The sequence below is a fragment of the Phyllostomus discolor genome, chromosome 5 (genome assembly GCF_004126475.2).
Source record: "Phyllostomus discolor isolate MPI-MPIP mPhyDis1 chromosome 5, mPhyDis1.pri.v3, whole genome shotgun sequence".
Lineage (NCBI taxonomy): Eukaryota > Metazoa > Chordata > Mammalia > Chiroptera > Phyllostomidae > Phyllostomus > Phyllostomus discolor.
In genome coordinates this window covers 111,241,571-111,255,432 of record NC_040907.2, presented here as the reverse complement: position 1 = coordinate 111,255,432, position 13,862 = coordinate 111,241,571, and the positions used below count along the sequence as shown (strand labels likewise).

At 52.3% G+C, this 13,862-nt stretch overlaps 1 protein-coding gene across 1 annotated transcript in view; it reads right to left on the bottom strand.

Annotated features, from left to right (window-relative positions):
* Positions 1 to 11,356, bottom strand: part of GRID1 (glutamate ionotropic receptor delta type subunit 1) — a 731,665-nt gene extending 720,309 nt beyond the window's left edge. The window contains exons 1-2 of the mRNA XM_028514000.2: positions 10,966 to 11,356; positions 8,707 to 8,862 (exon numbers count right to left, since the gene is read on the bottom strand). Of these exons, the coding sequence (XP_028369801.1) occupies positions 8,707 to 8,862; positions 10,966 to 11,044 (235 nt within the window). The 5' untranslated portion in view covers positions 11,045 to 11,356. The remainder of the gene's footprint in view (positions 1 to 8,706; positions 8,863 to 10,965) is intronic.
* Between the last annotated feature and the right edge of the window lie 2,506 nt (positions 11,357 to 13,862).

Below are 13,862 nucleotides of genomic sequence, written 5' to 3'. Positions count from 1 at the left end.
TGTTGTTATTGTTTTAATAAGTCACCAAGGAAATGGGAGGTTGTTTTGCATGAATAGGGCCATAGGTATTTGTGTCATTCACCAAATATTTCTAGTTCTTCCCTTTCCAGGCACACTGTAAGACTGTGCTTTCTGGACTCCTTAAGACTGGCTGGGATTGTTTCACCCAGTAAGTTTTAAACAGAAGTGACATAGATGTATCACATCAGACCAAGTACCCCCAGAGCTCTTTTCTTCTGGCACAGCCACTGGAAATATTCAAGCTGAGTGACCGTGACCAAGATAAACCAAGCTCTAAGCTGATCAGTGATGGCCATTGTAGCATGGGCAAGAGATAAATTTTTATGTTAAGCCACTGAGATTTGGGAATTATTTGTTACCACAGCATGACTTAGTCTAACCTGATTGACATAAAGTGAACCACAGAACAAAACCAAAGGGTAGGGACAAAGAGTCACTGCACTAAGTAGCCAAGTCTAAAAAGATTCACATCCAGGGATCAGACTGGGTTAGAAATGGTCTAGGAACAACAAGTACAGACTGAATGTTCCAGGTTTTTAGGAAACCATTTTCTGGGTAGTGAGGCGGCCAAGTAAAGAAGTAAGATGATGGCTAGAGGGGACAGGCTAGAGCATTTTGACCTGGCATTGACAAGAATTTGGAAAGACAATCTCTATCTGCCCTTAGAAGATGTGGCTCTGAGTGCTAACAGTCAAACTCAGCTACCCTCCAAAAGAAAAACCTGCAGAAGTGGTGTGAGGTGTCCACCTGTTCACTGCCAGTTAAACCCAGCTTCCCAATCTGGGAGCAAGCACATGGCAATAAAAATACTAAAAGGGAGCCTCTAGAACCCAAAATATGTGGACATAGATGAGACAGGAGTATAGTCTATAAAAATTCAGAGTGTGTGTGTGCATGTGCATGCATGCATATATATATGCACATGTGCGTGTGTATACACACAAAGGAGGGACCCTAGAACGAAAGACAGCTCTGAAGCTTGGGGGTTTGGCAGGGAAAAGATGGCAGTCATTCCTTTACACAGCCACAGGCTTGAGGAATCAGAGAGAGAACTAGATGGTTCCCCAGCCCTAGCCCAGCCCTAGTAAGGGGCCATCCGTACCTACAGCCATGGGCACAGCCATCTTCAGACTTAAAGCATCTCTGGCAGCAGCCCTTGTGGGACCAAGAAAGCAGCTTCTGTGGCACCCAAGCAAGACTGACCTCTGCAAGGCCCCCTTGGGCTCTAGGTAGGTGGTGAGGTAGAGGAGAGGCAAGTGGGAAGGGTCTGAAGGAAAACCTATTCTGGCTAAAAACGGAGGTCATTGGCCTGAGTAGTGACACAAATTTACAAAAGCATATTCTTTAGGAACTTCTTTAGGCACAAGCGGCTTCCAGGCTCAGGGAAGGATATCGGTGTGTTGCTGGAGAGCACAAATAAGTCTACAGAGGCCCACAGGCTTGCAGTGTGCCATTCTCCAGAGCGAACTTGGCAAACATGAAAATATGTCTGTAAGTCCCCGGTAACTCTAATGGTCTGGCTAAGACAAGAGAATGCCACCTGGTAAGCAAGTGTGCAGTCAACCATGCAGAAGAAAGGGAAAGGGTGGACAACATGCACTGCCTACAGTGGGCACCAACATGTGTGCCAACATGGAAGCAAGTAACAGCCCACAAAGTTCCCCAGGTCCTAACCCCTGGAACTGTGAATATGTTAGGCTACATGGCAAAGGACTATTAAGGCTACAGATGGAATTAAGGTTGCTAATCAGTTAACTTTAACCCTGGATTATCCAGGTAGACCCAATGGAATCACAAAGGTTCTAGAAGAGGGAGGCAGAAGAATCAGAGGTACACAGGGAGCTGTGACAACAGAAGCAAAATCAGAGTGACAGGCCATGAGAAGAACCACACCCACCATTGTTGGTGTGAAGATGGAGAAAGGGGACCAGGAGCTGAGGAAGGCAGGCAGCCTCTGGAAGCTGAAAAGATGAGGAAATGGAGCCTCTTCAGGAGCCTTCAGATAGAATCAGCACAACTTATCCTTGACTTTAGTCAGTGAGATCTATGTCCTTCTGATCCGCAGAACTATAAGATGGTAAGTTTACCAAATTTTTCAGACTGTAAGATGCACCAGACCATAAGACACACCTAGGTTTTAGAGGAGGAAAATAGGGAAAAAATTTTTCTGAAGCAAAAAATGTGGTAAAATATTTAATAACCTGAGATCCCACTCCACCACTGCCCACCCCCGCCCACCCCCACCCCTGACCAGAGTGAGCCAGGTAAGCTACATTCAGACTATACGATGCACCCCCATTTTCCTCCCAAATTGGGGGTGTGTCTTATAGTCTGAAAAACACGGTATGTTTTTAAACAAGTAAAATTTTGTGGCAAAATCTGCTTCAATGCTAAGAGAAAACTAGTACAGCCGAGTGAGTGGGAATGATGGCAGTGGGCCTACAGGCATCTTTACTGGCACTAACATCACATTCAGGGAGACCCTGACAGTATTTCCCAGGCAGGAACCAATAAAGCCACTCCCAGAGAGCCAGAGAGAACGGTGACTCCACTGCAGGGGTGCAAGGACATCGCTGCCATAGGATCTATAATTCTGAAGGGAAGCCAAGGAAAATGCCAGAGGCATCAAGGCTCAGGGAGAAATACCATCTAGCAGAATGCCTCTGTACCAACACAGTGTGTGAGGGCAGGGTGACAACCCAGGAGTAACCAACACAAAACAACCAAGACCATCAGGGCCTCAACAAGCTCACTGAGTTTATCTTCATATTATTTCCCTGTTCATGTTTTATTCTGTGAACACTAAGCTATACTTTGGTGGATTTTTACTTTGTCTTCCTAAACACTTGGGCTTAAAAGGAATATTGCCTCACATATATTCCTTTATTCATTCTTTTCCTTAAACTGTTGTCCTTCCACTCTATGACAGATATCTCTACAGGATAACTCATAACTTGAGTTTTTTACTTATAGTACAAAATAATACTGTGAACAGAGAAGACTTGTATTCAACCAGTTCTTTTATTCATTTATGCATTTATATAATCTTCTCCTTGAACAGACACTTTAAAACAATATAAATTTTTTTTAATTTTTTTATATACAGTTTTTTTAATATTTTATTTACTTATTTTTAGAGAGGGAAGGGAGGGAGACAGAGAGAGAGAGACAGAGAGAGAGAGAGAGAGAGAGGGAGAGAGAGAGAAACATCAATGTGCGGTTGCTGGGGGTTATGGCCTGCAACCCAGGCATGTGCCCTGGCTGGGAATCGAACCTGGGACACTTTGGTTCCCAGCCCGTGCTCAATCCACTGAGCTACGCCAGCCAGAGCAATATAAATTTTTTTATTTAGCAAATTAGCATCTCTTCTAGTATCTAGAAGACAAATGTTGACACTTTGTTAATATGAACTTTGCCAACTAAATCTAAGATATAACATTTTCAAGATGTAAATATAATTTGTTATTATTTGCTAACTTTAAATCTTTATCAAGTGCCATCCATTTTTTAACATAAAAACATAAAGACTGGCCAACTAGCTTAAAAGGTAGTTTGTAAGGAGCTTATATACAAAAATTGGCCTGAAGAAATTGTAGGTATAAATCACAGGACCAAAACTCAAAGTAGTTTCTTATTTTCTTCAGTAATACTTAAGCATATCTCAGCATAAATGATTCCACTTTTACAACAATAAGTTGTTTTAAACAAACAAGCAAGCAAAATATAATGGAAGACATTGAAATTGGGAACAAGCTGACAGTAACCAGAAGGGAGGGGGAGGAAATAAAGGTCAAAAAGGGTGAAGGGTTTATAGGAACAACTATAAAGGACACATGGACAATACAACAAGGGGGTGGAAACGGGAAGAGAACTGAGGTAGGACTGGGGTGGTGGAGAGAGGTGGGGGAAATGGCAGAAAATTGTACGTGAACAACAATAAAATCAAAAGTATAAAAAATATATAAGTTGGTTTTGAATATTGAAAAATATATGCAGCTGCTAAAAGTAATGTTACAAATAGTTCACCAGTGATTTCAGAAAAAGTCAATGATATGTTAAACAAAAAAAGGAAGACCTACAACTGAACAAGAAGCTCTCAGCATTTATAAAATATAGTGGGAAAAAAAACTAGAAGGAAATAACAAGGTAGAATTCAGAATGATTTTGTCCTGTCTCTTTTTTTACTTAAGAGAACTTATTTATTATAAAACAAAACATTTTTTCAGTCTGAAAGAAGTTATTTACAGTTTTAATCACTTTAATTATGAGTCTGACAGAGTCCCCTGCTGAGAATCAAGCAAGACTGGAAGTAAGGAAGTGTTTGGGGTGAAATGCAAGGTTATAAATATAATTTCTCCCAAATATAAATTGTCCTGTCTCTTTCCTGTACATTCCACATTTTACAGAATGAACATGCATTACCCTTTCTCTTTTTACATTTTTAAATTAACACATGCTCATTGTAGCAATGCATTTCTTTTGTAATCAGGGGTGAGGAAGCTAAATAAAAAGTTGAAAATATTGTAGAAAGGTCAGTGAGGGTCTGCTCTCAAGAAATTCATTAGCTTAAGAAACAATGCAGCTGAAAACATCAACAGCCTCAAGAGAAGCTGAGATGAATTCACAGCTGGATCAAAGAAAGGAGAGAGACTCAGTGTTTACTGAACACCTAACACAGGCCTTCTACAGACAATGCACACACATCTCACTCATTTAATCCTCACAATAATCCCATAAGGAAGGTACTATGATTGTTTCCTTTTAACATACAGCAACAGAAGCTCAGGGCAGGGCCTGGACTCCCCCAGGGTCACACTGCAAGTGAGGCAGACAGGGTTTCAAAACAGTTCCTTTATGGTGCTATAACAGGAGGGTCTGACCAGATCGCTAGGGAGTGGGGGAGATTCCAATCCAGGGGAACCCTGACCCAGCACAGAGGCTGCACTCCCCCATTGCAGGGAAGAAGGGCAGGGAGAAATGCCAAGGCCACAGATTAAAACAGCAGCAGCAAGAGAAGGCTGTTGGAGGAACTGTAAACAACCCAGTGTGCATGGCTCTGGCAGCCGAGCTCATGACCCAGGGGGAGCTTATACTGAGGGTGCGCAGGCAGAAAAGGTCAAAACACCTGTGTATGGCAGAGGTCAGCAAGCCACAGCAGAGGCCAGAACCCCACCCCAGGCTGAGATACCACAGGCTAATGCGTGGCTCTGAACACTGCCCCCTTGTGGAACATGGTGGCCAGAAGAGGGGCAAAGACAAACATGGTGTACATTGGTACACATTGGTTGAAAAGCTGGACACTCCCACACTGGGTGAGACTTGGGGAGGGTACTTGAAAACAGAACACAGGCAGAAATCTATTCTCTTGCTTGCCTCCCATCCTCAGTTGCAGTGTGCTCAGGGCTTAGGCCTTGCACAGTCAGAAGCCAAGTCACAGAGTCCTCAACAGCACCAGCCCTTGGGCTTACCCTGAGAGCAGCACACAGAGGCTTGAGCTGGAAACATTCCTCAGCCCCAGAGGCACAGGCAACCTTGGACACCAGGGCCCCACGGATGTAGCCTCCCCTGTACGGCAATCTGGAGTGATCTGGAAGCACACCTCAGCAGAGGGAGCTGCAGCAAAGTGATGGTGACACTAGAACCCACATGTGCACCAGAAAGACAGAGAGCCTGAGGATGGAGACCCATTTGTGTAGCTGCTGTGAGCTCCAAAAGGGCAGATAAGATGGGGCAAGGTGGCTAGACTCTGACTCTGGCCCTGTGGGTGGCTGGTTTCCTGTGCTTTGTGGATAAGGTTGGCTCAGAACAGGAACGCTCTAGGCCCCCTCAAATTGCATACCCTGTTAACAAAAACCTCCTTCCTTCCCCACAAATCTTCACGTTATTCTTGCACATGGTAGCAAGCAGCTGGACCCCAGTTAAAATGCTGTCTCTTGGACCAAAACAGGGACAGAATCAGCTCAATCCCCAATCCACAGGGGATCACTGGGAGCTTCTCCAATCCATGATGGAGATTAAACCCCAGTCTGTCTTTGCCCCCTTCATCTTTGGCCTCTCCTCCTCCCCCAAAAAGCCTTTCCTTTCCCACCCAAATTGTATCTACCACCCATGTCCTATTGCAATGAACATCCAGGCCCAAGAAAGATAAGATATCCATCAGGCAGGGCCAAGCCACAGATGGACAGCACCCCAGACAGCAGAGAAGGAAAGGCTCTAAGCAAGTTGAGTACCTGCCCAGCCAAGCCCCAGGCTAGGGAAAAGGAGCCTCTGAGCACTTCTCTGCATTCCCTGAGGCCCTGGAGGGGCTGGTTCCTCCCATCCCTCATAGACATCCAAGGTTCTATATAAGGGCATGGGAAAACACTCTGGATTTCTGCCCACACAGCTCATAAGTTGAAAGCACATACCATCTTTAACCAGCACATACTCTCCTGGGCTGCAGGCAGCTCAGCAATACCTGGTCAGTACCCCTCTACCTGGACAACTGCAGCCATCAGAATCCACTGCCTAGGACAATGTTCACACACACTCTCACACATGTGACACTGCGTCAGCCTGTAATCCTTGGAGCCCGAGATATTTTTCAGTTACACAAATAGAGGAACTAAGGACCTAGAAAGCAAGGTTTCCATTAGAAAAAGTCCCTGGGTGGGGCCCTGTGTCTCCAGGAAAAAAGTTGCATTGGAGTTTGAGGGTTGAATGCCCCATAGCTATTCTTCCTGGGCTTGTAATATGTTGGTAAATAATTTGATTAGTTAACAGTAATTCAAAATCAAATTTTACATTAAAGTCCTAGTTTTGGGACTCATCTTTTAAAAAATTCAGCTTATCTACAACACTAGGACTTTCATTCCCAGATGGCAAAATTGGCTAGGATTGTGGGACATAGGCAGGGTCCTGTCACACTGTGAGCTCCTGGGTGCAGGAAATGTGTGCTTCCCTACTGTGTCCTCAGCTCCCCAGCACAAAGAATGAATGTCCACAGAGACAAGCATGTGGAACAATACCAAGGAAGCAGGATGCTCTTTGAAAATTGTGGCATATAACTGGACAAGCTTCTGTCAGCCAGATCCCCACTCAAGGTAGTTACTCCTGCCTAATGAGGCCCATCATCACCTGGCTAGAGCCCACTTTCACAAGGGCTCACAAAAGAAATCCAGGGGTGGGCAATGGTGGGGCAGGGACTGCTGGTGGGACACACACCAAGGACAGGGATTCCTCCCCCAGGAGTCCAGTGGACATCTGACCATGGGTACTGCCAAGCCAGGACGAGCAGTTATCATGATGGGCAACAGCAACCTCACCCCACTCACTACAGCCCCAAAGCACACTCAAAACTCTGGGTTCAATATAACTACCTTAAACATGCTTGTACTTGGACCTTCAGGCCCCAGAGCTGGCCTTCTCCCACTATTACACCTAGGAATAGAAGACTCCCCAAAAGACCTATTTCCAATGCCAAAGTTCTCCCTAACATGAGCTCCAACCTTCTGGACCCAGACCAGAGCCTTCACTGAGTCACCCTGTCTTTGCAAGTACCCAAGAAACCCACAGCCAACCTATAGCCCTTGGCAGCAGAAGGACTCAGCTCAGCAGGCTGGGGGAGGGAGGGCCAGCCTGGAGCCCCCACCAACCCACCTCCTCCTTACACCCACAGTCCTGCCAGTTCCTCCTAGGAAAAATCCCCACATTCTGTGCAACCAGCCATGCCCTTTATCCTCAGCACCCCTGGCCTCAAAGTCTAGTCCACAGATAAGAGAAGGAAAGCAGAGGAAAGGAAAGGGACCTGGTCTGGGCAGATGTCAGGGGCAAAAAGAGCCTCAGGCCCTAACCAGGAAGTGAGTGGTGTGGGGGAGGAACCCAGGTTCCAGAGCCAGCCTAGTGCCAGGTAGAAGAGAAAGAAGGGAATGAGAGGAGGGAACACCTAACACTGCTCTCCCCATCCTGTCTAGTGCTCTGTGCACTTGTTGTCCCTGCCCCCAGGCCTGATCTAAGGCAGAGGCTGTGACCCAGAGCGGCCCAGGCACAGGCTAGGATTTACCTGAACCAGGCCTGGACCAACTCCACTCCTTTCCTGGTCAAACAGCGCCTACCTTCGGCCCAGGCCGGGGCGCCTCCACCTGCGGCGCTGACAGCGAAAGCTGAGAAATCGGCTCCTCCAAATCCGGCAGAGGTGCAAGGCTAGCCGAGAAACGAGGAGCCAGAGCACTGAGCGGACGAAGGATGCGAAATGCGGCGCGTACTGGGCTGTGTCCCGGAGAGAACAGACTGCAGGCTCGGCCTCCAAGTGCTCCTCCGTTGGCAGTGAGGAAGACACCACACACAGGCCCATCGAGGTCAGGGAAGGTGCACGGACGCAGACACGTCCACCCACAAACACTCAAGAAATAAACGCGGCCCTGAGCTACTCACTCCGGCGCGGCCAGCACAGGGCACACACGCGCGCCAACCCAGCTGGAAAGCAGGCTCACGAACCCAGGACACGCCCCGCGCTCGCAAGCTCCCCTCCCCCCAGCCTCCCTGCGCAGAGTACTACCAGCGTCACTGCTTTGGGGAGGCGTGGAGAACGCGCACTGTGGCTGGCACCGCGGCTGCCCAGGCACATAGGAGGCTCCGCATGGCCAAGCCCGTCGCAAGCCAGCAAAGGCCGTGGCCCATTTAACCCTGGGCACCATGACCACTCACCTTCTTGCACGGCCTGAAACGGGTTGTTGGCCTCGATGACCTTGATGGAGTAGGTGATCTTCTCGCTCTGCAGGATATCATCATTGAGGCTCAGGTCTGATACGGCCAGCTGGAATACCCTATCGTCCTTGGCCGCGTTCTCCTCGAAGATGGCACCTGGAGGAAAGCAGGGGTCAAGACCCGGCCTGGAAAGCTCTCCCTCCCCACCCCCTCCCCACTCCTGCCTCAGTCATGGGGCTGGCAGAACTTCTGGTTGCCAGGTGGTAGAAGTTCTGGACTAGCATTTCAGAATTGTTAAAGGCTTTTCTAAGTCAACCAACACAGGATGCCACACACACACACAGCACACATGTGCACACAGTTGACATGAGTTACACATGCACATCGCAGGTGCTCTCACCAGTTCACAAGTGTCTCAAACCAAGCCCCCTCATGATCCAGCCATGCCCCACACAACTGACTAAACCAAGCTGGAGTGACCTCAGGTAGCACACACATGCTCTGACACCCCAGAAACCAGGAAGATCCCCTACCCCAAACTCAAGAGGGAATGATGACTTCCTTCTGCCCTACACATTCCCCTGTGTGTGGAGCTAAGCAGGTAGGTCTGGGGTGGCTTTCTTGCTCAGGGGCTTCTTTACTCAGGGGCCTTGAATAACCAGCATTTCAGTGCCAACCTGGCTCCTGGGCAACACTGCCCAGCCCTGCCCATGGACTCCAACTTTTGCTCCCCATCTCTCCCCACTTCCTCTTCCTGCTTGAATATTGTGTGGAGGGGAATGTCCCCTAGACCCCTTGCCTTCTGACCCAGCAGGGCTGAGAAGCCCAAAAAGAGCTGATCTTGAAAGGGCCTTCTAGAATTGCCAGAAGCTCTTCGAGGGTGGCCTCTGGCTGGCCATTTTCTCGCTTAGCACCACCTTAGTCCACTCTGAGCTTCTGTCTGGCCAAGCCTGGCCCTGCAGCCTGGGCAACTCCAAAGTGCCCACCACCCCAGAGATGGACCCAATGATCCTCCCAGAGCTGGTGGCTGAGGGAGGCCCCCAGTTCCAGGATGCACCCAGAGCGGCAATACTGACCGCAACCCAAGCGCCCACACACCCACACTCATCCCACCCGCCATGGGAAGCTGTTTGATACCCGGCCCCAGGCAAGGGGAGGGGGAAGATGCAGCCCACCAAACCCAAGCCTAGGTCCCTCATCACCCCTCTCCACCCCAAGCCCTCCTCCCTCGCCCGCCTGTCCCACCATTCCGGCCTCCTCTCACACCTCCGAATCCCCAGTTTCTCCGTGCTCCCTGGTCTCCCCCAACTTCCGTAAAGGCGATGCAGAGGAGCTCACCCAAATCAACAGCCGTCGTTCCCCCAACCCAGCCCAACTTCCTAGGATTCTTCTCCTGCTACCAATTCCCACACATTCCCCCTCCGTCCACCCCCTCCTCCTCTCCACTCTCATCTTCTCTACCGGCTCTCTCTCTCCATCTACCTCTTCCCGCTCAGCGAACACACTCCCCTCACCACCACCACCACCGCCACCGCCACCGCCCACACTCTTCTTCCCTCGGCTCCCATAACCCGGAGCGTCTGCTGGCCCCCAAGACTTGAACCTGAGGAAAGTCTGGGACTGTCCAGGATTGGGCTGCAGTCGCCACAACCAGATACACACACACCCACACATACACGGAGAGATACACTGACACACACGGGAGAAACAAACACTGGGTCCACTCAAACAGGCTGACTGACAGTCTCGTACTCACCAACACAGGCTCAGATAGCCCCACATACCCCAACGCCCTCTCGAAGAGACACCAATACGGTGCCAGGCGCACACACAGTGGCACAAGCTGACAGCACCCACCCACAACAACACGGTTCCGGTTGGGCCTCTCTTGATTCCGCCCTGACAACTTGGCAAGATACCGGGCCGCGTCCGTCCCCTGTTCCCCACTGATCTGAGCTGCACCGAAGGGCTGGCCGGAGCCCGCCGACGGCTCCTCCAGGGGTGCCGGCCTGGGCACCAGTCCAGCACCCCGTTCCCCGCAGCCACGGCCCTAAGTGTCGGCAGAGGCCGAGGGGCCCCCGCGCAGGGATTGGAGCCAGGGGGAGCAGCGAGGGGCCCGCGGGACCGCGGCGCGGCCCTTCGATGGAGCACAGCCCTTAGAGCCCCTCGGACCCCAGAACTGCCAAGTTTGGATGCCGCACATCTCCTGCGCTGCTGAGGCCCCCGCCCAGCCTATGCCCAGCCGCCTGCAGCTCTCACCAATGTGGATGATGGAGTCGGCCCGCACCGACACGCACTGGCATATCCAGGGGAGAAGCCACAGCGTCAGCGCTTCCATGTCCCCCAGGCGCGCGGCTCATCCGCCCGGGCCCGGGGTGAGGCCGAGGGCAGCGCGGAGCGGGGAGGCGCCCGTCCGGGTGCAGTCCCGGGCCGGTCCCCGGGAGAGCCGAACCCGCCCGTGCGTCTTCCCCGCGCGCCCGCCCCTGCTCCCGGTGCCCGCCCCCCCCCCGCCGCCCCAGCCCAGCCCAGCCCTGCGCGGTCGGGCTCCCGCTCCGGCTCTGGTGGCGGTTGCGGTGGCGGTGGCAGCCCGATCCCAGGCCGGCGCGGCGGGGGCGGCCAGCGGTAGCAGCGACGGTGGCGTTTCCCGCGGCTCGGGCGGCTTCGGAGGCGGCAGAGACCGTGTGGGGGGGCCGGAGGGGCGGTGGAGGTGGAGGTGGTGGAGGCGGAGGTGGAGGTGGGGGCGGCCAGGCCGGCGCGGCGGCTCTGGGTTCGCTGTGAGTCTGAGCCCCGGCCAGGAGCGAACTGCGGAGGACGCCCCCTCCCCTCCCCCACCTCCCCCCCCCCTCCCCCCTCCCCCTAGGCTCTGCTCCCCCTCCCCTCCCTGCCCGCCTCCCGCCCCACCGTCCGCCTCTCGACCACGTGACTGCGGAGCCTCAGCCTCAACCGCGCGGCTCCCCCTCTCCCTGCTCAGAGGGGCGCCGGGTGCTCGGTGCTTCGGGCCTGGGGTACACTCTGAGGCCGGCGCGTGGCGAAGGTCAGTCGGGCCTTAGACGCGCGGAGACTTGGCAGCCCTGGGCTTCGCGCCCCGCCCCCCCTTCTCACTTTCGCCAGGGGCGGAAGGATAGACAACAGTCGGCCACCGACTGCCCTCGGAGAGTCCCGGAGCGCCGGCGCCCGCCGACCTCAGCAGCCGAGCGTCTCCGGCCATCCCCCACGCTTGAGGCATAGAGCCCCTCGCAGGGCCCACGGAGAGACGGGGCAGGGCTCTGAGACGGGCACCGGAATGCGAGGGGAACTGAAGGGGACCCGCCGCGGCCGAGCATCACCTAGCAGACGGGCCACTGCAGGCTCGAATCCTAGCTAGCGGCCCGGACTTTGGCATGCACCCACCCCCCCCGCCCCGCGGATCTCGCGCTCAGCCCGGAGGCGTGCAGGAGGCTCGGACTCTGAGGCCCAATTCAAGGCCGGAAACCGGCGCAGCCGTGACTGCGGCGCCTGGACGTGAGGCGCCTTCCAAGCGGCCGCCGTTCTCAGTCTCAGGTTGCACCGAGCCTTCACGCGCAAGCCGTGAAGTGGGGCTCCCTCTGTTATTGGGTAAATATCTCCAGCCGGCCACTACCATTGTTAGAGTTAAACTGTTTGGGCTTAAGCCCGGGAAGAGGTCGCAAGGCAGACCCGCAGCTCCATCTTGCCGAAGTCCCTGGCAAAGTGGGCTCCACGTGGGACACCCGCGATTTTGGGGAGGCAGCTGAGCCTTCCGGGACCCGGATTCCGTGGAAGCTCGGTTTGGGTGGAAGCCCCGTTGCGCCCTCCTGCAACGGGGCGCTCCTGCAAGCCCGGGAGAACCCATTGGCCCTGTTGGTCTGATCCCAAGGCCCCTGCCGGGGTCCAAGCCATGCAGTGGGCACGCGGGGTTCCAAGAGGCTCTGCAACAACCCTTGCCCGTAACTCCCTAAGCAGTGGGAGACTCGGACACAGAAACAGATCATTAAAAGATGTGGCAAGTTTCCTTAAATGAGCCATGTATACATAGTGCATCCTGTGCCCTGAGACATCCTGGAATACAGTCAGGGATGGCTTCCTGGAGGAGGGTACTGTTCTAAGACTGAGTGGGCATTACCAAGGGAGAAAGAGGGGAGGACTGCAGATGTTGATTGTTAGCCAGCCAAGGCAGGAAGAAAGAAGTGTGTGTGTGTGTGCACGCGTGCATGCGCGTGTCCCAAGCTGTGAGCCATGGAGGTTATCAAGGCTTAAAGGGATTGGGCTGGCCCATAGAGGACTTACTGGCAAATTTCACTTTGAAAAGGTGGGGAAGGAGCCAGTGCAGATGGGGCCAGTCTTGGAGAGCAATAAAGCAATCTTTGCAGTGGCTAATGGGGCTGACTCAGCTAAGCAGGGGCAGCCCGGTGGAGAGGAGAAGCTGGGTTGGAGAAATTGCAAGGAACCACATAAGCAGGTAGTGACTTCCACGATGAGAAGGCCAAAGTGTGAGAAGAGAGGAATGGCTATGCCTGTGGGAGGCTGGGCCACTAGGCTGAGTGTGACACCCACACAAAAGCACTTCCTCAAGAAACCTGCCTTAGGAGCCCTGAATTGTAAAACATGCCACACCCAACCTCTCCACCCCCCTACCTCCAGCCTCTATTCTCATCCCCTTGAAATTCCACCATCCACTGTTTGTAGGGAGAAAAAATAAAGGATTTTGTTATATAACATTTTGGTTCCTGTGGTGGCTGTGGTCAGGCATTCAAATCTGAGGTCAAGAGTCATAGGATGAAGGACCCCCAAGCTCACTTGTTTGAGCCCCTGCTGTGTCAGTAGAGGTGGCATGTGATACTTGTAACCCAGCCTAAAGTTTTTCTTGATGTATATTATGCTAGGTAGAGGTAGCATGATTGCAGTGAGACAAGCTGTAAGACCTACTTCCAAACATTAAGAAGGCAACCCACCAACACACACAGTTTGGGGAATACTTCTATCTGTTTCTAGTTTGGATGGTGAAATGGCTGATGAGGTCCCCCTGGTTTGGCACCTGAGGGTAATGACTCAGGTTGGAACACCCTGGAAGCTGTTGACCTGGAGCAACCTCACCTCCTCTCCTGGGTACCTCTTTTCCCTCCATCTCCCACAGTATGGGGTCCTTCACCATCCCCAGA